At 44.5% G+C, this 27,574-nt stretch overlaps 2 protein-coding genes and 1 pseudogene across 4 annotated transcripts in view; 1 reads left to right on the top strand and 2 right to left on the bottom strand.

Moving 5' to 3' along the window:
- Positions 1-27,574, top strand: part of PDZD11 (PDZ domain containing 11) — a 34,571-nt gene that overhangs the window by 1,356 nt on the left and 5,641 nt on the right. For 2 of the 3 annotated variants that reach the window (XM_088834214.1, XM_088834215.1), the window contains exons 4-6: positions 173-229; positions 556-654; positions 1,120-1,180. In XM_088834214.1, coding sequence (XP_088690340.1) covers positions 173-229; positions 556-654; positions 1,120-1,180 — 217 coding nt within the window. Of the gene's footprint in view, positions 1-172; positions 230-555; positions 655-1,119; positions 1,181-1,340; positions 5,879-27,574 lie in introns of those variants that run through there. The other variant, XM_055438434.2, reaches the window with a different exon arrangement.
- On the bottom strand, positions 7,739-18,989 carry ARR3 (arrestin 3). The gene is made up of 16 exons (XM_088834216.1): positions 18,919-18,989; positions 18,626-18,656; positions 18,415-18,475; positions 18,214-18,258; positions 13,371-13,570; positions 13,193-13,252; positions 12,966-13,033; positions 12,190-12,325; positions 11,920-12,004; positions 11,595-11,667; positions 11,060-11,197; positions 9,186-9,269; positions 8,905-8,928; positions 8,679-8,731; positions 8,368-8,377; positions 7,739-7,835 (listed from the first exon to the last, which is right to left on the bottom strand). Exons 1-16 carry the CDS (start codon positions 18,987-18,989, stop codon positions 7,739-7,741), a joined length of 1,236 nt encoding a protein of 411 aa, XP_088690342.1.
- LOC129535359 (U2 spliceosomal RNA) lies at positions 23,757-23,899 on the bottom strand (annotated as a pseudogene).

Raw genomic sequence — 27,574 nt, 5'->3', positions numbered from 1 at the left:
AGATAAGGAGGTGAAGAAACTTCCTTTTATGAGCAGAAAAGCTGAGATGCCACTTCTACAACTTCTGACTGCTCTCTGAGGGGCATAAGGCAAGCTATCATACATTGATACTACTAGATATTCCTGTGTTTGTGGTCTGTATTGAGCCCCCTTCTGTGCTCTTGTCTTACAGTTGGGGTTTAACATCCGAGGAGGAAAGGCCTCCCAGCTGGGCATCTTTATCTCCAAGGTGTGTCTGCCTGGTAGGCAATATGGATCACTACTTCCCTTTGTTATCAGATTGCTGAACCCTGATGTCCCAAGGCTGGGGAGAAGGATGATTCAGTAGACTTATAGAAGGGGCATAGTGAGACTGTGCTTGCCCACTTACAACTTCCTACCTTGCAAGCTACCTGTTCCCCCACATCGTCTCTCTCTCTCTCTGTCTCACACACACACACACACACACACACACACACAACCAGTATAGTACCTTACATTTGACCAGCACTTAATTTCACTTACATTGTTTGAATTATCCTACCTTGATTATATATATTCTCTCCTTACCAACAGGTGATTCCTGACTCTGATGCACATCGAGCAGGACTTCAGGAAGGGGACCAAGTCCTAGCTGTGAATGATGTGGATTTCCAAGATATTGAGCACAGCAAGGTGAGCACAGCACGTGGGCTGTGGTGAGGCTAGAAGCCATCCCAGGTAGGATGCAGTGGATAAGATTAGCCTAATGTGTAACTTTACTTGGGCTTTACTTGGGCTTCCCTGGTGGCTCAGAGGTTAAAGCATCTGCCTCCAGTGTGGGAGACCCGGGTTTGATCCCTGGGTCGGGAAGATCCCCTGGAGAAGGAAACGGTAACCCACTCCAGTATTCTTGCCTGGAGAATCCTATGGACGGAGAAGCCTGGTAGGCTGCAGTCCACGGGGTCGCATAGAGTTGGACATGACTGAGCGATGGAACAGAACGGAATGTGTAACTTGATAAGAAAGAATTTCACCTTGATAAGAGGGAGGCAACTATTGGTGACCTGGAAGGTTGCAGTGGCAAACTACTTTCCTCCTGTTATGATTCTGTCCTGGGTTGTATCTCTTCATTTGTACAAGCTGCCATGTTCCTTCCAGGCTGTTGAGATCCTGAAGACAGCTCGAGAAATCAGCATGCGGGTCCGCTTCTTTCCCTACAGTAAGTGCCTCTCTCTTTTTTGCTTACCTGGCAGGACCCTCAGTGGGAACTCTTTAAATACTGATTACTAGAGGCCCCACAAGTTGGTGATGGGGAGTTGGGAGCTCAGGCCAGAAAATAACCTGTGCTTTTCTTCCTTTTCTTTCTTGTTTTCCCCAAGATTATCATCGCCAGAAAGAGAGGACTGTGCACTAGAGAGTTGCAACCCACAGCCCTCCACATGGGATCTCCCAGCACAAGCTAGCTAGGTCTCAGGGAAGCCATCTGGGAAACTACTGTCAGCCCCACCCTGGGAGAGTGGAGTCGGGAGGATGGGGAGACAGCGAGACCCTGCACTGAGCCAGCCAGCCAACTGCATTTTCCCAACTGTACTGTGCTTTAAGTTCTCTAGTTTTCTATGTGGGCTTCATACCCTGGAAGAAGGATGGTGATGTCTAGGTATCTCTTAGCCTGTGGAGAACCCTGCTAGAGAAGGCAGCTGACATTTATTGAATGCCACGTGCTAGGCAATTCCACATATGTCGTGTCATTTTCATTAGCATATACAAATCAGTAGAAAAAAGGATCTTGGGGGCCTCCCCGCTAATCTGCCTGACCATCTCATCCCATCCTTATACTAGCAGCGTATACCCATAAACTTTGGAGACTGCAGTGGAACCATGTTTTCCTCCCCTCCCTCATTCTATTTTCTCCCTGCAAAAAAGTAAAACACAATGCCGAGGACATGTTGGTGTGAATTTTGAGTGATACTGGTTGGGTGTTAAATGCTTTTGAGATAAAAATAAAAGCTCTTCCAAAGAGAGGAACCACTAGAAGCAACAGAGCAACGCTATGTACTTCACAATTATCTCTTTCTGGCCAGAACGTTAGGGAGACCCAGGAAGCTTATCTGCAGTATGACTGAGCAATGGGTATAGGGTGAGGGGTACTGGAGGAAATGGTGTCCCTTCCCCCAAGAACTATGGCCACTTCTGTGCAGGGGCCAGTATTAATATAGTTCTGTCTTCTCTTTCCCCAGATTCTTTCATCTGGAACATAAACTAAGGGAGAGGCTTAGATGCATTTCTTTTCAGGGGTAGCAGTAAGCAGTCGGTTCCCAATTTCCACCGGGTCAGTTGAGTAGTAGTGACTGCTTGCTGATTTCCCCCTTGTCTTCACCCCAACCCCCAAATAGCCTTCTGCCATGTTCTTAGCAATCCATTGTTAGATATTCCAGGCCATGTGTAATGGCATTGACATGTTCACAATACCCATTAAGAATAGAAAGTTATCTAACAAGGTATGGGGTGAAGTTGTACCCCGTAATGAAAGTCCCAAATTTTCTTTGAAGAATCCTGGGAAACGTCAATATATATTTTGAGGCCCTTCCCCCTGAAGAATGATGCTGTTGGTTTGAGATGTAGCCTGGATGTATGATTTTTTTTAATATATATTTATTTTTAATTTTTTTGTATTTAAAGATCTTTTTATTCAAAGTCACAGTACAGTTGTGTACATCAACTATGCCTCAATTTTTAAAAATCACAATTAGAAGGCTGCACCTCTGCACTTTCAGCACCCCCTCTACTCATGTTGCCACAGTTAACTCACTTTCCCACTCTACTCGCCCCAAATTTTGCACAAACCAACCAATTTACTGACTCTGCCAAGCACTAACCAACCAGGCTTTCCATGCCACTTCTTTTTAATGAATTTGAGTAAGTCTTCAAATATGGGAAACTGTTCTAAATAGTAGTAACATATCTCTGTGAGGAAGTTCTGGTTCTTCCTATAAACAGCCCCTCAACCCCAGCTCTACTGTGGTGCCTCTTCTAGAGGCTCAGTGCACCATCCTGGTGAGCAGAGCTGGAGGTACAGTCAATCTAGCTGTCTCTGTGTTTCCTGGAAAGTGAAAGTGTTAGTCGTGTCTGACTCTTTGTGACCCCATGGATTGTAGCCCACCAGGCTCTTCTGTCCATGGAATTCTTCAGGCAAGAATCCTGGAGTGGGTTGCTGTTCCCTTCTCCAGGGGAATCTTCCTGACCCAGAAATCGAACCTGGGTCTCCATTGCAGGTGGAGTCTTCACCATCTGAGCCACCAGTGAAATCCCCCCCCAGCCCTACATAGAATATATGTTCATATTTGCTCTGCTGCCCCCAAATGGCCGTCTGAATAAGAAACTAGGGGCTGAGATACTTGCCCAAAGGCATATTGGCTGAATCTACTGAATGTTGAGGTTCAAGATTCTCCCTGTGGGTAAAAGGTTTTAAAACAACTCATCTGAAAAGTGTAGTGAACAGGGTGAAAAGTTCCAGCCAGGTGCCACGGGCCTAAGAGGCAAAACTCCTCTTGCCCTAAATTGGTTCTTACTTTGAGGTACTTAGAATGGTTCTGTGTTGGGACACTACCATGGTGCAACTGCATTGTGGAGGTGTAGATATGGTGTGGAGAAGGCACAAACAATGAGAGGCTGAGGTGAAAGGACATATCATATATTGACGGTGTAGATAAGGAAACAATGGAGAAGGAACTGTGTTGGTCTTTGAGATATTCTAGCTGCTGTAACGGAGAAGGCAATGGCACCCCACTCCAGTACTCTTGCCTGGAAAATCCCATGGACAGAGGAGCCTGGTAGGCTGCAGTCCATGGGGTCGTGAAGAGTCGGACACGACTGAGCGACTTCACTTTCACTTTTCACTTTCCCACATTGGAGAAGGAAATGGCAACCCACTCCAGTGTTCTTGCCTGGAGAATCCCAGGAACGGGGGAGCCTGGTGGGCTGCCGTCTATGGGGTCACACAGAGTCAGATACGACTGAAGCAACTTAGCAGCAGCATAGAATTGCATCCTCTGCAGATGTTGTTTATCAGTAAGACATCCCACATGGTCAGGTGGGATTGATTCCTGGACTCTGCAAGAACTTTCCATCTTGTAACTGTGAGAAGTGGTCAAGGAAAAAAGATAGCATTTTCAGGGTTCTGTTTTACTCCTAAGCCTAGGAATTGAATAAGAGCTTCATAAGTAGCCAAGTATTTAAACCATAAACGTGAGGTGGGGGAGGACTGGAACTGGGAAGCCCAAATGCAGCAAATTGATCAAATTAGGCAGAGAGATAGCCTAAGCTGTCAACCAGAACAATGGTTTTTGATGCCTGACTCATTGGAGGGTCCCAGTTGGATTTCACCACCAAAGTGCGTGTTAAGGAAGGAAGGTAGTAGAGTGAAGTGGCTGGAGTCAAATCTCAACTCTCAGGGGCATCTTCTATGAGACACAGAAAAGAAGTTTTTATCTTCTCATCCCTTTCACCTAAAAGCAAACCAGGCAGCTGCTTTGGGCTGAAGTTAGTCCCATTTCCCCCTCAGTATGTCAGGCAGAAAGACTGGCCTGGCCATCAACTCAGCAAAGGAAGTTTGCCTTCTCTGCTTGTACCCTCCCTACCTCAGCAAGACTGGGAGAAAGGATCCTCTCCTCTTCCTTCAGTAGAGAGGATTTAACCTCTGGAAAGAAGGGCAGAAGCCATGCCATGGAATAGCTCTGTGTGTGTGTGTGTGTGTGTGTGTGTTTGTGCAAAAGGAAAAACAAAGGTCAGGTTCAGGGACATGATTCCAGGCCTTTGTGCTGCATAGCAGGGAGATGAACCTTACCCCCACCCCACAATAGGATAAGCCAAGGTTATTCAAAAGAGTAAGCCATGGTGAATAACTAGGGACAAATGCAATGGAGAGATCATAAAGAGGCATGAGTTATATTTCTTGCATTGCAACTGGTTTTGGCACTGGGCTCAAGATTTCTGCCTCTTCTGTAGAGACTTGTCTGGATAAATGAGAAATGAAGTGATCAGATAGTGATAATACCCCCTTCTGACCCAGAGTAACTGGATAGGGATAGTCCTTTCTGAGGCATAATGATGCTTTCCTAGGACCAAGAAGCCTCCAAACTCTAATCCCTCACACAGGTAGATCTCCCAAGTAAATAGAGCAAAGTATTAAAAAGCAGAGACATTACTTGGTCAACAAAGGTCTGTCTAGTCAAAGCTGTGGTTTTTCCAGTAGTCATGTATAGATGTGAGAGTTGGACTATAAAGAAAACTGAGTGCTGTAGAATTGATACTTTTGAACTATGGTGTTGGAGAAGACTCTTTGGAGTCCCTTGGACTATAAGGAGATCCAACCAGTCCATCCTAAAGGAGATCAGTCCTGAATATTCATTGGAAGGATTATGTTGAAGCTGAAACTCCAATACTTTGGCCACCTGATGTGAAGAACTGACTCATTGGAAAAGATCCTGATGCCGGGAAAGGTTGAAGGCAGGAGGAGAAGGGGTCGACACAGGATGAGATAGTTGGATGGCATCACCGACTCAATGGACATGATTTTGAGCAAGCTCTGGGAGTTGGTGATGGACAGGGAAGCCTGACGCACTGCAGTCCATTGGGTTGCAAAGAGTCGGACATGACTGAGCGACTGAACTGAACTGAACTGAGACCCTCCCCATTGGGACTGAGCTCGATATGCCAGAAGCAGTTGTCGTTATGCTTTTCCTTTTGTTCAGATCAATCTTGTTACCCACCAACATGATGATGATATAATTACCTCTCTCTGCCCATACATCTTCTACCCACTTACCTGTTTCCTGGAAAAAAATTGATGTCTACAGGATAATGTGTTGCAGAGAGTTGGAACATTTAGTTGAGATTCAAAGAGAATAACGTACCTGTCTTTCTCTCTGCTAGTCTTCTTTTTTCCTTATGCACTCATGCTTGTTTTTTTTTTTTATCCTCTCTGCTAGTTTTACCAACCTCTCTATTGCCTCCTGCAATCCCCTTTTCAGGTAAAACACGGCATAACACCCACTTGTGATGTTGAAGACAACCACAGCAATAATCGACTCATGAATGTTACTAGAAATTAGGCTGCAAAAGTGCTTCTAGCCAGCTGTGTTTCATAACTGCAGCTAACTAGCTTTATAAGGATAGAATTTAATGAAGGGAAAATCAAAAGAGTCAAGGAAATTTGGTTCCTAAAACGTAGCAGCTATGGCCACAAACCAAGTAAGTGCCTACCATCCTAAGAGATGTCCTATCTCAGTAGACTATTTTCATCAAGGAAGACCCTACAGAGCAACAGATTTAAGGATTTGAGGCTACTTGTACTTTGTTACATACAGGTAGAAATTAGATGAGAAGAGACAGAACAAGAAACAGCACAGGGTTTAGTGATTTGGGGAGGTTTCACTTTTTAGTTCTCCTTTATCCACAGGTAACGTGGGCTTACATTACAGTAAGCACGGCACAGTAGGTGCTACCCTACTGTGATGAATAGGCCTAAGTGGTTGAGGTACCGGGTTAGTGACGTGGGAGTGAACGCTCACTATTCGGGCCTCCAAGGACATGACCTTAGACAGGAAGTCAATGCCAAAAGTTGCCTGCAAAGGAGGGGCAGATACTTACTCTGCACCCCTCCTCTACCCCCAGTACCAGGCAGTCTTAGACCCAGAAGTTGAGTGAGTGAGTGAGTGAAGTTGCTCAGTCGTTTCTGACTCTGCGGCCCCATGGACTGTAGCCTGCCAGGCTCCTCCATCCATGGGGTTTTCCAAGCAAGAATACTGGAGTGGGGTGCCACTTCCTTCTACAGGAGATCTTCCTGACCCAGGGATTGAACCCGGGTCTCCCGCATTGTAGGCAGACGCTTTACCATCTGAGCCACCAGGGAAGTAGAGAATGGCCCTTGAAAAGTGTCCTGGTTCAACTTTTCAACGCTTACAGTAGATAACTTTGAGGAAAAGAATCCCCAGGTAAGTCGGCCAAAGAAGGGGTCAAAAACGTACTGTGTGATGCCTTGTACTGGGCTCACCCAGCAGGCGCTGGGTTCCAAGCTGTTGTACATAAAGTGGGTGAGGATAAGTAGGCCAAGTGACACCCTGGGTGAAAAGGATATTGATTCCCCTGAGAGCCCCCTACTCCATTCCATACCATCACATCTTCCTATCCTCAGAGCCCAACCTAGGCCCCCACCAGTCTGCCAGCCAAGGATTGCAGGGCTTGGATTTGCACAGAGACTGGCGCTCAGGTGTGATGGATCCCAGGCTGAAGCCTCAGCAGTGTGGGCTTCATGGTGTGCTTTGTGCTTGGCACGTGGGTGGCACTTGCTGCCTGGGGTCACATGGCACTCCATGCAACCATCAATGTCACCTCAGGCCTAGGCTTGGGGCCATGCCTTCTCAGGCCCTGCCCACAGCCCTGAGGTGGGGCAGCTGGGCCATGTGTGATCCTGGGAGTGGGATAGTTGGGGGTGGGATGAGGGCAGGGATGGCCAGGAAGGCTGAAGCACTCACAGAGGGTAGGTGACCTCACCAGAGGGAAGTCAGGGGTTGTTTGGAGGAAAAGCACATGCAAGAAATTAATCACTAGTGTGGGGTGGGGGTGGGAGGCTGGGGAGGTGGAGTTGGTTCATTCTAGATAGTTCCATCACCCTTCTCCAAGAGGAGGAAGTACCAAAGAGATCAGAAGGCACATCCGAACAAGCTGATTTATTGAGTGTTGCGGTGGGGCTCCCACACACAGTACTGGAGCCGGGTGCTCAGCTGCCCTCATTCCCTTCAGCTGCCAAAGCCTCCTGGCTCTCCTCTCCACTGGGCTCCTGCTGAGCAAACTCCTCGATGACTATGTCCTCAGAGCTTGCAGAAGCAGCAGAAGGGAACAGAAGGTTAGGAACAACTCTCTGAGCATCATCCACTTCCATTTCCTGACCGCAGAAAAGTGATCCCTTCTTTGCCTCTCAGCTGCCCCAGCCCCACATGGACCACACTGGGCTTGCTTCATTCCTTCCGCAGTCTCCCAACACAAAAGTCCCCCCCTCAGAGGGGAAATAAGAATGGGGGGTGGGAAGAAGAGAAGGCATGGAAAAATGAAAAACAGGAGAAAGAAGGGCTAGGAGGCAGGGAAAAAAGAAAAGACTGGAAGGGATGAGGGTGAAGGATGACTGGAAGAAGAGCAGGAGGTGGAGGGCGGGGGATGCAAAAAGGGAAAGAGGGGCTTATGAAAAGCACTGTACTAAACTATGACATGAAGTTAAACCATATGTTTCCACTGCACACCTATTGAAAGCAACACTCCAGGGAAGCTTTTCAACATTTCCATTGTCATAAAACAGAGTGGCAGTGGGGAAAGGGGTGGGGGCTGAGGTTTCCAGGCCTCATATTTTCTTACCTAGCAGCCTCTGTAGTGAGCATAGAGAGGGAAGGAAATATGGATTATAGATGATAAGTTCCCTGAAGAAATGTCTTGTTACTCTTCCGTCTCCCTTTTTGACCGTCTCCCTCTCATATATACCCAATACATACACACATGCGCGTGTGCACACACGCATACACACAATTGCCCTTAAAACCTATTCACCCAACCTACCTACTGCTATAGAATCTCTACTCAAACTGCCAGTCCTAGATTCATGAGATCAGAATTGCTTGGTCCTCAACCATCGGGACCACTGTTCCTGTGAGTCCCACCTGGCCACTCACCGTCTGATGGCTTTGGATGCATCAGGATCAGGGGGAGCTCCACACCAACATCACTGCAAGGATCCCAAGATTGAGTTACAGATCTCCCTCCAAGGCTACTCCCGAATCTCTCTCCCTCAGTTTTTTGGTCCTAGGGTGCCCTTAGATTCTCCCTCATCACACTTTTGATCTCCTGATTGCATCCTCCCTTTCTTGCCCTGGTTCCCCCCACCCCACAGTCTCTTACCTGGCTGTCAGGTCGCCTAGGATGCTGAGGGTAGAATGACACCCTAAAATTAGTAGCTGGAAATGGAAAGTAGCAACCTAATTTGACAGGGGGATTAGGGATTGTAAGGCCAACTCAACCACAGAATCGGTTTCTGGAAGGGAAGGTAGCCTGCTCATGGAGCTCACAGGTTTGGGAAATGGGTCCAGAGAAGGGGTGGGTTGAATGGGTCAGTCAAACTGGGAGGAAAACAAAAGTGGCTCCCCCGCCCCTGCCCAGACAGACCCTGCATTCTCACTCACCCTCCACAGGACACCATCAGGTTGACTCTGACTTTGTAGGACACCAGGATCCCCAGCAGTTCCTTGTCCACTCCTGGTCGAAGACTGGGAGGTGGTAGTATTCATTGTTGTGTGTTTGAGGGGAAATGGCTGCGAGGGAGCTAACACATTCAGTCCCCCAGTCCCTTCCTGTGCGTCTTTTGTCATCTGACAGGTGTCCCAGGCTCTGATCTACTCATTGGGATTGCATTTCTGTTCCTCAAATCCAGTTTTACCATGTCACCCTCTGCTCAGGAGGCTACCTCTCTGAATATAATTAGTGCATTGCTTGACTTTCACAACCCTTAACAATTTGGCCCCACCTAGCCTCTCTAACCTTCCTGCCCTGACTCCCTAACACCTGGGATACGACCTAACCGGACCCATCCTCTCCTTGCTCAGAACAAGCCATTCAGATTCTTACCTTCTAATGTTTCCCCAGGCTATATTCCCAACCTGGAACTCTCTTTTCTTCCTCTATTGCTATCCAAATCCAAGACATTCTTCAAGATCTAGCTCCTTCTGTCTCCTCCAGCTATGCTGGCTTCTTTGAACTCCTATTGGATTTATAATCTGAACTACACATACTAACATTTAACTGATGGATGGTATTCGCATTCCTCTTTGTTCCCCATTTCAGCCATAAACTGAAAGCGGAAACTATCTTCAACTTCTTTGTACCCTCCCACATTGCTTAGCATAGGAATGACTATGTAACAAGCATTCAGTGAAAACCGACTGATTGAAAAATAAGGCACAGGAGTTCCCTGGTGGTACAGTGGATAAGAATCTGCCTGCCAATGCAGGGGACACAGGTTCGGTCCCTAGTCCGGGAAGATTCCAACATGCTGCAGGGCAACTAAGCCCTTGTGCCACAACCACTGAAGCCCATGCACTCTAGAGTCCATGCTCTGCAAACAAGAGATGCCACCACAATGAAGAGTAGCCCCTGCTCACCTCAACTACAGAAAGCCCACACACAGCAACGAAGACCCGGTTCAGCCAAAATTAATTAATTAGTTTTAAGAAAAGGAAAATACAGAAAGCCATATGATCTTGGAGATTTTCCAAGATTTTTCATTGCCCTGGGATGCTAATCCTCTATCTGAAAAGTAACGCTATTAGGATGATTTCTCAGTCTCTTTCAAGCAATAACAATGTATTGCTACATGATAAGGAACAGAGAAAGGCAGTGGGAATGAATACTTGTCAGGTGGTGGCAGATGGATTTCGGTAGGAGACACATCTTACACTAGGGCCTCCAAGTGTTAGGCATAGGACCAAATGAATGATGATATAATTCTGTCAGTTCCTATCATATTCTTTTTTGTCCTCTTTTCTCTCCATTTCTCATCTGTCTTCCACTGAACTTCTATCTTCACTAGAGAGTAGCTGCTACAGAGATTGCAGTGTTAGAGCCAGATGACATGTGATAGCATCTTTTCCACCTCTGCCACTTGCAAGCTTGGACAAGTTCCTTCGTCTCTCTGAACTGCAGGGCCATTAAGTGTAAAATAGAATAAAAACACATATCCAGCCTAATTAATGGGATTCTTATGAGGATAACAGTACCATACATAAGATCTTTCTGAGCTGTAAAATATTATACAACATAAGGAATTTTTCCTATCTACTTTTTCCTTTCTTATTGCTTATGACCTAAGCCTGTCATTGGTCATGGGTATTATTTAGCTTACTGTTGGCCCTCTTGCCTAGAGATGTCTCTGAATGTTTAAATTTTTTTTTAAACAGGTAGGCTTCATTGAAGGTGAAACCTCAGAACTGTGTATATAGCACACAGAATGGACGGGGGCGGGGGGTAGAAAATGAAGGCTGGGAGTTACATGTGAGCTTACATTGTGCTAGAGGCCAGATTGGTGTCACCCTGCTTGAGTTTGCCATCCAGTGCCAGGCCCTGTTTCTGGCAGTTGGCTGCCAGGAGCGGGGTTACTTCAAAGCTCTTGGAGAAGGTGGAGTTAGCAGCTATAGTCTCCCTTTGAAAGGAAAAGAAGAGAAGAACTTAAGCTAGGCTTGCCAACTAAGTGATTCTCATTCCCAAGAGTATTTTACACAATTCCATGAACCTCCTGGAATATCCAAGAGAGCTGACTTGTCAGACTGTGGAAAGTGGGAACGATTCACTCTGGTGGGAAATCATCTTATGCCCCCACCCTCTCTCAGAATTCGATGATCCTCTTGTGGGTATCCTCCCTCTAGCTCTCTTGAGAATCCCTCCCTTTTTCCACATCAGCCCTCACTTTGACCTTCCTCAGTCCTGGCCTCTTCCCCACTTCCTTCTTTCCCCAATCCTCTCCTCTGCCTCCAAACCCCAACCCTCTTTCCACCACCATACTCCTCAGCTCTCTGACCCCAGCCCCAGCGCCAGCTCACGTGAACTCCTGAACGAACACGGTCTTGGTGTACTTGTCTAGTGAATACAGGACAACATCTGTGATCTGGTCAACTGAAGAGCCAGGAAAAGCACATGACTATAGTTAGTCATCCTCAAGACCCCAACTCACTGCCCTTGTACACGGGCACATTTCATGTGATGTACTAAGATGTGCATATATGGATGAACAGAGATGTATATTTTGATAAGCCTGAAATGGAGGGAAAGCCTAGATGAATGCAGACTGGGTAAGTGAGGGCAGAGTTCTGGAAAAAGACCTATGGATTTGGCACCAGGGGTAGGGAGACAGGAAAAGAAGCTCACCTGAAATCTTGATTTTTTTGATGACTTTGTTGGTGGAGTTGTTGATGGAAACGTTGACAGAGATGGGTTTGCCATGATAATTTACCTAAAGCAGGAGGAGAGGCCCATTATAAAGTTGGAGGGAGAACACTCAGATATAAGACCTAGAATTTGTTTCCTCAGCACTCTTGCCGACCTGGCCTCCACCCTTGTCTTCCCAAGTAGGAGATGAATAAAGAAAGGGTTTCAGAGCGGTTGCACGCTAGGGGGCAGGAAATGGGGGTCACAAACCTCCTTGTCCATCCAGGCCTGGAGTTGTAGGGGCTGAGCTGACAGGAGGAAGCGGCGCACAGTCTGGGCCCGGGGGCCAGGGCCTGGTTCCAGGGGGGCAAACTGTATTTTCCGAATCACCAGCCGCACAGAGTCTCTAAGTAGAGGCCAAGGGGATAGCCAGAACATTCTTAGGACCCTCAGACCTTTCTTGTGCCAAACCTATAGCCCAGTCCTCGCTTGGGTGGTAGAGGTGGCAGAAGGTTTCCCTCAGAGAATGCCTCTGGACCCTCAATGTAGGTATCTAAACCATAGGTCAGCAAACTATGGCTCACTGGCTAAGCCTGGTCTGCTGCTTGTGTCTGTATGGCCCACGAGCTAAAAATGGTCATTACATTTTGAAGTGGTTGAAAAAAATCAACAATATTTCATGACTTGTGGAAATTGTATAAAATTCAAATTTCAATGTTCATAGAGTATTGGAACACAGCCATGCTTGTTCGTTTACGTACTGCCCATGGCTGTTTTCATGCTACAGCGGCACAGTTCAGTAGGTGCAACAGCAAGTACATTGTTCACAAAGCCTAATATTTCTTGTCTGGCCTTTGACAGAAGAGTTTGCTGACCCATGCTGTAGAGCAAAGAAGAGAAATTAGAGGGGAATCAGAAATGGGCATCTGAATTGGTGGTGATGCTGCTACAGAGGTTAGAAGTAAGGATGTTTCTGTCCTGAGAGCAAGATCTGTTTTCCTGGTGCAGGCTAGAGGCAGGGATTTTTAAGTTGACCACAGAAACACCTCTTGGAGACTTTCTCCTCCAGGTTTTCGGCACAGAAACTCTTCACTTCAAAGTCAATACCACAGGCCTGCAAAGGGGCAGAGGCAAAGAGAACTCATTTCTGACACTGCCCACTCCCTTCCTCATGGGTTTATAAGGAAATGTCTGATCCCATCCGTTAGCTGTCCCTTTCTCCAGTATTGTCCATTTATCCCTCTATCCATCTTTTTGAGAACCCAGACCTCACCTTTCCTGTATCATCAGGACCTGGCTGCAGTGTCACCGAACAGGGCAGGTTGACAACCATCTAAAGGATCAGAAGAAGGTCAGAAAATAGAAGAAATAGTGACCCCTTTCCTCTGTTCTTGTTTAGCTTCCTCTCTTAATCTTCCCTAGAAGCCTTACCTAGGGCTTGGGGTCAGTACCTGCAGGGTAAAGGGGTAGGCATTTTCCCCCAGCTTGTGCAGCAGTCGCTCCTGCAGGACTGTGAGGGGGCCCCGGGGGCTGCTGGGCTCAGCTGGGACCACTTGCTGGACCTGTACGTACAGATCTTTGCGGAATGTCAGACCAATCACATCCAAGTCATCATGACCATAGCGAAAAGCACAGGTTAGCATGACGAACACTGCAGGCAAAGGAACAAGAGAGTGACCTGTCAGGTCTGAGGGGGAAAGGAGATCTTAACAGCGTCAGAGGAAGCTCAGAGGAAGACATGGAGAAACAATGTAATATTATCAAACCAGTATGGCCATAAAGAAAAGGATTAACACATTTGACTATAGTAAAATTTAAAACCTCTTTACATTAAGAATCTTTATAAATAATGAAACAAGCAAAAGCCTGAGAGGAAATATTTGCAACACGTGTAACAAAAGTTTAGTGTTCATAGTATCTAAAAAAAACTCCCACAAATCAGTAATAAAAATACAAACATTCCAATATAAAAGTGTGCAAAATGTATGAATAGGCTCTACACAGAAGCGTGGAGTGGAATGGCCAATGAAGTATGAAAACATGTCCAGTCTCATTAGTAATCAGATAAATGCAAATTAAAGCCACAATGAGATAACATTTCTGCCTCCTCAGACTGTCAAAAATTTTTAAATCTGACAGCACTAAATGTTGAACAATGCTCCAGATGTGAAACAATTGATTACATACTGTGGTGGGAGTATATATTTGTACAGGCACTTTGGAAAACTGTTGGGCACTGTCCAATAAAGTGGAATCTGCTCATATCTTATGAAATAAGAAGAATTTAGTGGAACTCTTGCTCTTGTCTATAAGGAGAAATGTATGAGATGTCCATGGTGTCAGTGTTTGTCATAGCATAAAACTGGAAATGATTTAAATACCTATCAATGGGAGAGTGGGTAAACAGTTATGGTATATTCATATCATGGAATGTTAAACTGAGATTAAAACAATGAACCTGAACTCCATGTATTAACATGGTTAAGTCTCAAAAGTTGAGTAAAAGGAAGATGATATGCACAATCATACCATGTTTATAAAGTTGAAAAGCATGTAGAACAATACCAAAGTTGCTCACTGATATATAAATATAAAGTTAGAAGTATAGAAACATCATGGGCACAATAAATATCAAATTTAGAATAGTTATTACCCGAGGTGGAGGCAGGAAGGAAAGGAGGGAGGGAGGAAGGAGTATGGGATTAGGGAAGGATATGCGGGAGACTTCAGTTAGTTTCTGTAATTCTTTTTAAAACTAGGTGATGGGTACAGGGTATTCATTGCGTAATTCTTTAGGGTCAGAACCTAGGTTTGCATACGAGTTGTAGAAATCCCTCTTGTTGTCTGAGCCTCAGTTATTTCACCTGTCAATAATAGGACTGCAGAAGAGCTCTACAGTTATTACTCTGTTTTACAGGTAGAGAAAATGAGCTCAGAGCAGCTAAATGAGAGCCCAGGATTTTAACTCCGACATGACTCTAAAGCCCAGACTCATATGCCCAACTTAACTCACAGGATGGTTGTAAGGAGGTGATGTACGAGAAATCCCTGTGGAAATTTAAATTATAGATGTGGATGATGATGATGATCATGGGAATATTAGAGAAATGGAACAATAATAATTGAACTTATACATTACAACTAGTACCTAAGATTATTGGGACAAAGCTACTTCAGTGCATTAGTGGAGTGTGGGATGGGGTACAGAGAGATATCTGTCCAAAGACAGTGACAGAGACTGAGGGAAGGAAAGATTTACAACAGGGGTTGGGGAAAAAATGGAATAGGGGTCGAGAATCTTATTTTTAATCAGGAGCCCTGACCCAAAGAAAAGAAAACTACCAAGAGCCACACACTAGTAGAAACCAACTTATTTTTGTATTTTTAAGAAATCAAAATATACAACAGCCAGATTATCTGCTTTTAAAATTACAAACAAGCAAAGAAAATGAATCTATATTCAAAAGATACAACAAAGACTGCAAGTAACGATAATGGTGTGCTTATAATGACTGACACAATGGGCAGCCTCATACCCTGCACAAGGGAGACTTAATTGGTACAACCATTTTGAAGGGCAATTTGGCGATAGAAAGCTTTAAAAATGTGTGACTACCCTTTGGCCATTCATTCCTTTTCCAGGCATTTAGTCTAAAGAAATAATTGGACAAGTATGAAAAGAAATACATACAAGCATGTACTTTATGGGGTTGTTTGTCATAGCAAAAAATGTCCAGTGGTTAAAGTTGGCTAAATACATTATGCTGCACTCATACAATATAGTACTAGGAAATCAAAAAGTTTATAGATTTTTACGTATTGCATAGGCAAAAAAGATGATAAAGTATTATGTATAATATAGCATTTAAAATAAACATATAGATATTTTTACACAGAAAATATGAATAAATGTGAACTGAAATATTTGTGATTATCTCTGGGTGAGAGGATTACAGTCTTTCTCCTTCATCTGTACTTTCTAATGTTTCTACATGAAGACAAACTTAACAATTTTCAAAAGATACGACAAATTAAATTCATCTTGGTTTCCTGGTTATGCCAGAAAAAGTGGGAAAGGGGAGAGAATAGGAAAAGGAAAGAGGGAACAAAGGAAAGGAAAAAACAGAGAAGATGAGGAAAAGAGGTGGCTGGAAGGAAGCAAGGGAAGGGATGAAGTGAAACAGATGAGAAATCAGAAAAAGAGGAGGGGCCAGGCAAAAGGGTATCTAATAGCCCCTGAGCTCTGTGTGTGTTAATCAGATGAATTGTTCTTGTCACATCCCGCTGTGGTATGTGGTGGGAGGGGCATCACCCCACCCCCAAGATCTTACTGATTCTCTGACAGTTTACAATCATCCTTTTTTGTGTTAAGAAATAGCTTGTTTTAGTTTTTTTAATTCATCATCTATTCTAAAGTTATTTATATTTGTGTTTATTATATAAATAATACATATTAGTTGTGTGACAATTAGAAAACATGAACAAAAAGAGAAATCAAAGTTCTGCCATCACACATATTTCAGAGTTAACTGCTCTTAATTTGTTTCATTTGCTTCCCAACTTTGTTTCTGTAATTAAATATAAGGCCACCTTAGATATTTATGACTTCTCTTTCATTGCTTTTTTGAAATGGAACATTTTATTTTGAGATCATTTTAGATTTACATACAGTTGTAAGAAATAATACAGAGAGATCCCACATCAATTTTCGTTAAACCACACTTCATTCACACTACCACATATATTGCCCTACAACTGGCCTTTTTCATTCAGTGGCGTAGTATTAGCATGTTTTACATTGACAAATGCACCTCAAAAGAAAAAAATACATAATTTGGAAATGTTATGCAAGTAAGATTATCTTGATAAAAGTAACAAAGCATATAAAAAAGCTAAGGAACAAACTTAAATACATACAGCTTAAATGAATAATAATATAAAACTACTAAGGGACATGAAGATTAAAATTAAAGGAATAAACACAAAACGGTAACCCGCTCCAGTATTCTCGCCTGGAGAATCCCATGGACGGAGAAGCCTGATAGGCTACAGTCCACGGGGTCGCAAAGAGTCGGACACGACTGAGCGACGGAACGAACGAACGAATTTCCTCGGTCGACATACATTTTTTAAACCAAAGCTTTTTTTCTGTAGGTTATTCTGAAAATTTTTTAAGGCTATGAAAAAATGATTTAGGGTTTAGAACTACAGAGTAATTGAGAGTCTTAAATAAGTTGATTAATTTACTGGCTATACCCCAAAATTCCTCTGATATTTAAAAGTGGGTGGACTGCTTATCCGCATTGTTTAATCTGAGCAATTAAGTTTGGTTTATTCCACAATACCTAAAGGTTACATTTGAACTAGTATTCATCAATTTGTTCTGAACCTTTTTCAAATAGAACCAAATTTTCAATCTGTTGGATCACAGAGCAAGAATTAAAGAAAAAAATGGCAAAGCAATTATTTCAGTGTAATCTGGAACTATAATACTGTAACCAGAGTAATGTCTTTTGCTGTTACTTGCTGTAGTTACTGTTTTGTTTCTTTGTTTGGGATTTTTTTTTAATGGAAAAAATGGGTTTCCCTACACAAAGGAGATATGGAAAGACATATGCAAATAAAGGGATAAAGAAATGCAAAGTGACAACCTGAAGGTCACATCCAGCCCTTGGAAAAATAAAGTTTTTTGATTTATCCAGGGCTTTAAAAAACATCTCAATTAGCTGCCAACATTTGAAAATCAGGACATTTGCTTAATGCAAATTTTAATAATTTAATCCATATTTTAATAATATGGATTTCTGGTGTACTGGATCTTTCAGTAGGCAGTCTAAGTGTGTGTTCCGGTTAGCAGTGAAGCAAAGGCCCCACCAACAATAAGGGAGAAAATCAGAGATTTTAGAAAAAAGCATTTGATTTCAGTACACATGTAAATTTTGTGTGATCTTGGAAAAGAAAATGTAATTAATGCTTTAGAAATATATCTATTTTAAATATTATTTGGGAAGAGGCACTAGAATCTTTTCAGACTTTGAGCCTCTCAAAGTCTTATTCTGACCTTTATTTCTAGTTCCTCTTTAACAATCAGAAAATTTGGCCACACTGGGCTGAAATTCCCAGTTGTTAGCTTCTATCGGATAAGACATTCACAGTTCCCACCACTTTTTAATTTTCTTATAACCCTCTGGTCCACTCGTCCAGTCCACTCATTCAGATTACTTGTCTGGTGTGTGTGATAATTTAGGTTGGGGTCACTGGCATATACACAGACCAACAAGGATTTTTACTTACTCTTTCGGCCTTTTAAGTAATCAGGGTCAACCAGGACTACACCATCTATGGAGAGGGGGAGAGATGGCACCCTGGTCAGGAAAAGTCCTCAGACTATGAAACAGAAGTTCCTCTTCTGCATGGTTCTTTCTTGGCTTTCTTTCACTCCCTTGCTCCCACTCCCCTTCTCCCCAGGCTCTTTCCCTTTGCAGACTCACTGACCAATGGGTTCCACCATGTCCACATGGTCCACGAAGTCCCGTTTCCCCAGGTAGATGGATAGCTGTTGTGGAACAACCTCCCATGTTACTCTCATAATCTTCTTTTAATGGATTTCCCATGAAGGCCCCAACCCAAACCCCTGAGACCTTGAAGGACGTACACACCTATCCCTTTCCCCTTTCATTTGCCCAGCTGGGTCAGGTTGTCTCACCTTGCCATTGGAGCAGGTCTTCTTAAACACCCTAAGAGGAGAAAATCAGAGGATATGGAAGGGGATTGGAAGAGAAGGGAGGGGGAGAAGCAGGGAAAAGAAAGAAAGGGAATTGGGGAGAAAAGGAAATATTTCTAGGATTAGAGGAAGAGGCCCAATGAGAATGCAGTGACACCCAGGTGGAGGCAGCACAAGTAAAAGCGAGGTTGCAAACCCCTCCACCCCAAAGGCAAGTCGTTGGGTTTGGGTAAGCCACAAGTCACAGAAGCAGAGAATTAGGAGTTCTTACTTACCTAGACATGTTGGCCATGGTGTGGATGTTGAGCCTTTTCTGGCAAGAGGGGAAGGAAGGAGGCTCAATCATTTGGTTCTATTCTCCTTACCTGGCTTTGATATACCGTGTGGACACAGCTGGTGTGACATAACCTTTTCTTCTTAGATAGACACCTCACCACCATCCATGCTTCCTATGCTCCCTCCTACCAGGGTTACTTATTCAGGCATACTCTCACCCATCCAGGACATAGGAAAAAATCTCCCCTAGTTTTTACAAATCATTGACTAATCATACTGTTTGTTCTCCAGAAAGGATGAGGCTTTATTAAACAGCTGGGGCCCTCTCCTCTTGAGAGTGTTTTGGGAGAAGGAATTTGGAGAAAAGCCTTCATCCAGGAAAGTATGAAGAAAATTGTACTGGATGAGGTTGAGCATCACTTAGCACAGGGTAGATGCCAAGACATGTTTGTTAGATACATGAATGAATGAATGAACAAAACCCAGACTCTGGTTTTTGCAATAATGGAATCCGGACCTGAGTTCACCTCACGGTGACCTTAACACAGCTAAGAAAGGAGAAAGGTGCAAAAGAGTAAAGGTGCCCTCATGCTCTTGATTGTTGGTGGCAGAAGCCTCTATGGAAGTTGAAAACCTTCCTTGAACCTATTCATTGTTCTCATCATCCTCCCCAAATTTGCTCACTCTTACCCCCATCAATGTCCCCAGGTGCTAAGCCTTGGAGTAGGGATCCTTAGAGAGAGAAAGATATCTCTCTCATGCTTTTCTTTGATGTGTATTAATTAGATCTGGCCCTAGAGGAGCTTAGGGGAGTTTTCAGAGGTCTCTTCCAGGGTATCTCGGCCTGAGTACCTGTCAGCTTTGTTGGGAAAGGTGCCCCTCAAATGCTTCTTGATATATTGAGGAAGGTGCTAAGGGCAGGGGATATGGGACCTAGTATGCGCTGGAAATAAGAGGACTTTGGACTATTTACCTGGGGAGGAAGGTGAAGCTCACATCCGTCTCCAGTTCTGGTCGCTATGCTTGCCTCTCCAACCTCTTATACCCAAGGTCCTGTGAATTTTCAGATTGGTGGGAGTCAGGGGAGAAGAATAGGGTCCTGGGGGGGGCATAAAATACTGCTTTATAAATAGCTCAGGTGCCAAGAGTTTGGAAAGCAGATTAGTGGACAAAAGATTAGTTGCTAAAAGATTAGCTGTTTGCTACTGGGACAGGGCCAAGGTCAGGGGTTGAATCTGATGGTGTTAAAGTCAGGGGAGCTTGAGAAAAGGAACTACAGGGTTTTGCCCTCATGACGCCTTGAACCTGAGGACTGGGATCAAAGGGGAGTTGGGGACATTAAAAGAAACGCAAGGTGAGGGATAGAAATAGGAAGGCTCAAAGTATAAGCTTTTGTGATTCTGAAAGGAGAATCTTGTGTCACATTCCAGTCTTTCTATATCTCTTGATCAGGTATAACAGGCCACACAAAAGCCAAGGGTAGAGGAAAGAGCACCCTTTCCCTAGCCCACCGCTACTTGGGACTTGGGACTTTTGAAGTAATGTTTAGAGACCCAGTTATCCCAGATTATGTGCACAGCAGGAGTCAATCTCCTGTAAATGGGGGTGGAGTGGGCAGGGGATGCTGAGTGTACTGAGCTGTGTGCACACATCTGTGAGCCTTGAACTTCTTTTCTTGTTGAAGAGGAAGGTAACACAAGATTCTTGGCCCAGGGGCAGGTTATCCCGGAAGAATGTTGCCTGTGGACAGAAAAAGCAATTGACATCTTTACATGTCTGCCCCCACCACAGCCAACCTTCCCCCATACGTGCCCTCAGCCCTTGACTTGCTCCAATCCCTAAAACTAAGTCCATGCTATAGGCCCTAAGCAGCTTCCCTCACCTAATATGACCACTCATGGAATTAAAGATATTTCTGTCCTGCAGCTGCCAGGACCCCTGCAATGGCAGCAACAAAAGTAATCTTCCTTTCTTGGCTGTCCTTCCCATAGAACCCAGGCCCAGGTTTCGTGGACATGGGGGATGTAGAGACAGGATCTCCAAACTCTGGGGGTACAGGACCCCACCCAACTTTACTTCACCATAGCACTGGCTGGGCTTCAGTACCTATCCATAGATGCAGCGTCAACCCTCCAGGACAGCCTGTCCATTCCTCACAGGGTGGCTACGGCTATGGCTCAGGGGCTGGGCCTTCCCTACCTCCTGCTCACCACTGTGGGTGCTGAACAGCTGTCCTGTATTCTCTTTGACCAAATAACCATGTTAGCCTTTGCCATTCCTTGTCAGTATGCACCCCAGGGCCTTGGCTTTTAGTCGTTGTAACTCTCTGCTTCTTTAGCTAGAGCTAGAAGCCCAGACTCTGAGGGGAAGGCTGGTGTCCATGGGGAAGGTGAAGACAGAATGAATGTTCTTTTGGACTAGGCTTCAACCTATTTTTGTCTTTAGACCCACATTTGAAGCTTAGTCGCTCTTTCGAATCAGGTTCATGGTCCTCCCAGCAGGAGGAAAGTAGATCTGGTAGGCCTTTAATTCATTACTATGATTGAACTTAAATCATTCTCTCTTTTCCTGAAGTATGTGCATTTCTTGACTGAGGTATAATTTAGCAAAAGTAAAATGCACAAATCTCAATTGCACAGCTTGATGGATTTTTACCTACTGTGGAAGGCTGAATAATGGGCCCCCAAAGATATCAGGTCCTAATCCCGGGAAGCAATGAATTTTACCTTATATGGAAAAAAGGAACTTTGCAGATGTGATTAAATTTAGGATCTTTGGGGGGGAGACTATTTTGGATCATCTGGGTGGGCCCTAAATGTAATCACTAGTCTCTTTATGAGAGGGAAACAGAGGGAGATTTGACTGCTGAGACAGAAGGCAATATGAGGATTGCAGCCAGATGCGATGCTACAGGCTTGGAAGATGGAGGAAGGGAAGATGGAGGAATGCAGCTCGAGAAACTGGAAAAGGCAAGGAAATGGATTCTCTCCAGTAGTCCCTCATGGTTGCAAGGTGACTGTCACAGTTCAGGCTGATACTGAACTGATACTTTGGTTTTGGCCCAGTGAACCTGATTTTGGACTTCTGATCTCCAGAACTGTAAAAGAATAAATGGTATTTTAAGCCATCAAATCTGTGGTAAGTTTTTTGCAGCAGTAATAGGAAATTACTACACCTATAATTACTACCCAGATCAAGATATAGAACATTTCTAGCTCCCCAGAAAATTCCCTTGTGTCCCTTTCCAGTTAGTAGTCTCCCAAAGAGAACCATCACTCTGGTTTCATTTTGATGAGGAGTACTTTCATTTTAGGGCTTCCCAGGTGGTGCTAGTGGTACAGTGCCAATGCAGGTGATGTAAGAGACATGGGTTCAATCCCTGGGTCGGGAAGATCCCCTGGAGGAGGGCATGGCAACCCACTCCAGCATTCTTGCCTGGATAACCCAATGGACAGAGGAGCCTGGCAGGCTATAATCTATAGGGTCACACAGAGTTGGACAGGACTGAAGTGACTTAGCACACACATTTGCATTTTATGAGGAGGCAAGAGTAAGAAGGCAAAGGAATGCACCTCAAACGGTGAAGTATCTGGCCCCTGTGATAGATTAAGGGGAGAGCTATTTTCAGGTCTTTACGCACCCTCACTCTGCAAACCCCAATGATATTTCCAGACCCACCCTTCCAGTTAAGAAGTGATGATCAGATCTCTGAGTGAGAAATGGTTGGCTTATTCCATGAGGCATCATAGCAGGCAGGATTGTTTATCAACTCAATAGGCATCTCTCACTTCCTTCTTTTTGTTTTTATAATTCATTTATTTTATTTTTGGTTGAGCTGGGTCTTCATTGCTGCCTTCGGGCTTTCTCTAGTTGCATAGAGAGCTGGGGCTACTCTTCTTGCAGTGCACAGGTTTCTCATCATGGTGGCTTCTCTTGTTGTGGAGCAGGGGCTCTAGGCACGTGGGCTTTAGTAATTAAAGCATGTGGACTCAGTAGTTGTGGCACGTGGGCTTTAGTTGCCCACAGCATGTGGAATCTTCTCCAACCAGAGACTAAACCCATGTCCTCTGCCCTGGCAGGTGGATTCTTTTAATATATCTGTATCTATCTATCTTTATTTATTTTCTTATTTGGCTACATTGGGTCTTAGTTGCGGCATGTGGGATCTAATTCCCTACCCAGGGATCAAACCTGGGTCCCCTGCATCGAGAGCATGGAGTCTTATCCACTGGACCACAGGGAAGTCCTTGCCCTTCCTTCTTGTGGACAGAATCCTCATTTTCAGGTACCCCACCTTCCTCCACATGGCTCACTTCTCCTCTTGGCAAGTCGTGGTCATTTCATCCTCCTTGCCAGTTGTTGGTTTAGTTATAGGCATAATGAAACTCAGGCCTCAAATGAGATATGAGGGGAAGCATGGTAGGGTGATTCTGGGAAAGGTTTCCTGAGTAATAAAAATAAACACACAGGAAGAGAGCCCTTCCTCTCCTATCACGAATGGTATTTCCACGTTTGGATGCAATGCCAGAAATAAAACAACCACCTTGTGACCATGAGAGTTGCTGAACAACAGGCTGAGGGGTGCAGATCAGTAAGATGGAAAGAGTCTTTCTTCATATCAAGAATTTTTTAATGACAATGTTAAACTGTTGAATTAGCCAACTCAAAAGCTCCCTGCTCCTGGAGTTAGACTATATGTTTCCTTATTTTAAACTCAGCTGAGTTGGAATATTCTGTTACTGCAGCAGACAGCATACCAGCAGACTTAAGTGGCATATGGACAATGGCACTGTCTCAGTGTGGGAGGATGGAGAGGAGGCAGACTAATGTAGAAACAGAGACTTCCCCTGCTGTCCTAGGTACTGGACACAGAAGCTCTGGCCTCTAGTCTAAAGTTGTTAACAGCCTCGCTGGAGATAAAGAGCAGACATTTAAGAACAGATACTACACTTGATCTTAGCCAAAAGACCGAGAAGCGATAAGAGCACACATTTAGAAACACTAAAAGGGAACGCTTCAGAAAAGACCCCTGGTACAACATTAACCTGGATACAATTATATGGAACCAGCCAGTCTCCCATGATTTTACTAATACATTTGGATTGTTTGGGATTTCAGATTACTGCTCCTTTCCATCAAGCCTGTGGGGACTGTCTTGTTCCATTCCACACTGCACCTAACTCTCAGCAGGTGACCTCACTTTTTCACCTCACAAAGAAATCCTAGGCAATTGAGGTGAACTTTTCAATCTCTAAACCCTCCAAATTCACGTATACTTTAATTCCTAATGATGAAGAGGCTGATAACTGCCAGACACTGAGAGTTGACACATTGCCTCATTTTCTCCTCACAACAAGGTATCCTCATTCTATACATGAGGATAGAATGAGTGTCCTCATTCTGTACACGAGGAAATAGAAATTTAGGAATACTTATCCACAGTCCTGTAGCTAGTAGGTGATGAAGCCATAGGTAAACTCTTAAGTCTGTGTGACTCCAAAGCCTGCATTTCCCCTACTATTTCACTTTTCTCTCCTGTTCGTTCTTCCTTCCTTCCTTCCTCCCCACTCCCCCACCCCCAACTCAGAGAAAGAGATTAGAAACCATGTCTTTCTCCCTTATCCTTCTTTAGGCCCCAAGGAAACAGTTAACATTGCAGAGAAACTATCATCAAGACATTTATGAATATTAGATATGAGGGGCCAAATGGGGGAAGACTGGAAGAGTAAGGGGCACCAAAGGATCTCAGCAACAACAGTATCCATGTTGCTCCTTTCTGTCATGGGAAAGAAGATAATGAACTTTGCCCGGCACACTAAATTCTAGATATCAATGAGATACCCAAGTGGGTACATGTTACAGCAAACAATAAATACAGGGCTTAGATTATGGATGTGAGAATCATTCAATTCAACTAACTGTAACAGAGACTATTCATTCATGCAACAAATATTTATTTAACACCAGGTGGCGCTAGTGGTAAAAAGCCCACCTGCCTAATGGAAGAAATGTAAGGAATGCCAGTTCAATCCCTGGGTGGGAAAAGATCCCCTACAGAAGAGCATGGCATCCCACTCCAGTATTCTTGCTTGGAGAACCCCGGGGACAGAGGATCCTGGCGGGCTACAGTCCATAGGGTCTCAAAGAGTCGGACTCGACTGAAACAACATAGCTCATAGGCTCTTGTATAAGGTTTATCTACTTTCTTAACATTGAAATGAAAGGCATTTTTTGGACAACAAGGTGTATAATTTGGAAAAAAAAATCCTAGAACATATATCATCATAACTTTACCTGGAAGGCTTTGAGAAAGACAGAAGTAAAACCAAATGCTTGTTCTCAGGGAACTCTGGGTATGATTTGGGTGTGGGAAGATCTGGAGGAGATAGATAAAAACACAAATGAATATAATTCCAGGCAGTCTGTGGTATGTGCCATAATCTCAGTAGAAATCAAATGTGATAAGAATGTGAGAGAGAAATTTGGTTGTAGACAGATCTGTATGCTGGAATATCAGTTGAGTTCAGTTCAGTTCAGTCACTCAGTCGTGTCCGACTCTTTGCGACCCCATGGACTGCAGGACACCAGGCCTCCCTGTCCATGACCAACTCCCTGAGTTTACTCAAACCCGTGTCCATTGAGTCGGTGATGCCATCCAACTATCTCGTCCTCTCTTGTCCCCTTTTCCTCCCACTTTCAATCTTTCCCAGCATCAGGGTCTTTTCCAACGAGTCAGTTCTTCGCATCAGGCGGCCAAAGTATTGGAGTTTTAGCTTCAGCATCAGTCCTTCCAATGAATATTCAAGACTGATTTCCTTGAGGATGGACTGGTTAGATCTCCTTTCAATCCAAGGGACTCTCAAAAGTCTTCTCCAACACCACAGTTCATTGGTCATTATAATTATTCATAACTTGTAAGTTAAATCATGACAGTGGATGGAGAGAGAGATGGAGAGAAGGAGAGAAGAATAAACAATGGAAGAATGGAAAGAGAGGAGAGGAGAGAAGAGATTCTGGGAATAAGCCTTGTGGAAGGGTCACATTTGGAGGAAGGAGGACAGAAAGGAGCCAGGGAAGGAGACAGAATGAATATCCAGAGGAACAGAAGAATCAGAGTAGTGTAAAGTCATAGAAATGAAAGTGAGGAAGAGTTTCACAGGAGATAGCCAGTCTGGTCTGCAACCTTTCATAAAGTAGGCATTCCTTTTGGCTTCGGTGACATCAGTGGAAGCTAGCTTCCGGTTGGGGAATGTTGGGAGAGGTGTTTTCCTGAAGTAGCCACTGGGTGGTAGTGGTGGCAGCGGTGGCAGCTGCACCTGTGTCCAGGGACTGGCAGAAACACAGCAGAGCTAAATCACCTTGAAGCAGTAGGAGAAAAACTGGCTCCTGCTGGGGCTTCTCTAGTTTTGTGGACACTGGAGTGTCCTTTTAAGTATATGCCAAGCCTCAAATCACATTTGTCCTCCTCTGAAGAAGCCAGCTTCATCCCTGGGAGCAGAGTAAATAATACGAAGTACTTCATAGATTAGCAGCATTTTAAGGTTTACAAGGGGCTTCCCAGGTGGTGCAGTAGTAAAAGAAGTCGCCTGCCAATGCAAAAGACATAAGAGATGCAGGTTGGATCCTGGATCCAGAAGATCCCCTGGAGGAAGGCGTGGCAACTCACTCCAGTATTCGTGCCTGGAAAATTCCATGGACAGAGGAGCCTGGCGGGCTTCAGTCCATGGGGTCTCAAAGAGTCAGATATGACTAAACACAGCAGCATACATAGTTTTCAAAGTGTTTTTACATGTTAACCAATTCAGAAAACCCTGAAAGGTTGGTATTATTGACCCCACTTCACTGATGAGAAAACTCAGTTATAAAGAGGGATCCAGGGTGACACAATTAATATGTGGAAGAACAAGGATTTGAATTCAGGTGTGTCTGGCTCCAAACACCTGGGCCTTTTGTGCAATATCACAGCGTTCAGCTCTCCAGGACTCTTTTTTCCTCGCCTACCTTTTATCCACACCCTCTCCCACTCCCCACCACTGGGCAAGGATATTCAGGTTTTTCCCCCAAAAGAGATTTCTGGACCTTCCAGGAGATCTAGATTCTAGCTTCTAGAGCCTCCCCTGCAGCTCTGCCTCCTCCTCCCAGGATCCAGCTGGGTAATATTCTTAGAACCTGAAGATCAGGTTCAGAGTCTCCATTGCTTCGCAGCTCCCTTCAGAGTGGTTCTGCTGCAGTCATCTCTCCCTTCCCAAGAGCACTACCCACCTCACCCTCAGAGTCCCCCAGGCCCGAGCTTGCTTCCTGAGCCTAAGACCTTCATAATCACTCAGCCTTAGTTAGTCCCAGGAACTTCAGGCCGAGAGCTCCTGACAATTCTGCATTCCCTAGTACTAGCCTCTTAAGCATCTAGGTTTGACATCTGTACTTTCTTGGCTATATTCAGACAAGGGTCTTCTGGGGTGCCAGAGAGAGATGAGAGGCGGCATGTAGGAAGAGGTGGAGACTATAAGGGAAGCATGTTGGTTAGCATCCTTGGGGTAGAGTGAACCGTGTCCTCACCACCTCCTTTTATGTGTGTAATTGTTTTTCAGTCACTCAGTTGTGTCTAACTTTTTGCGACCCCATGGACTTTAGCATGCCAGGCTTCCCTGTTCATCA

This window comes from Moschus berezovskii, chromosome X (assembly GCF_049115385.1).
Source record: "Moschus berezovskii isolate FMDL1 chromosome X, NW_MosBer_1.0, whole genome shotgun sequence".
In the NCBI taxonomy this organism is placed as follows: domain Eukaryota; kingdom Metazoa; phylum Chordata; class Mammalia; order Artiodactyla; family Moschidae; genus Moschus; species Moschus berezovskii.
This window is presented reverse-complemented; position numbering and strand designations above follow the sequence as displayed.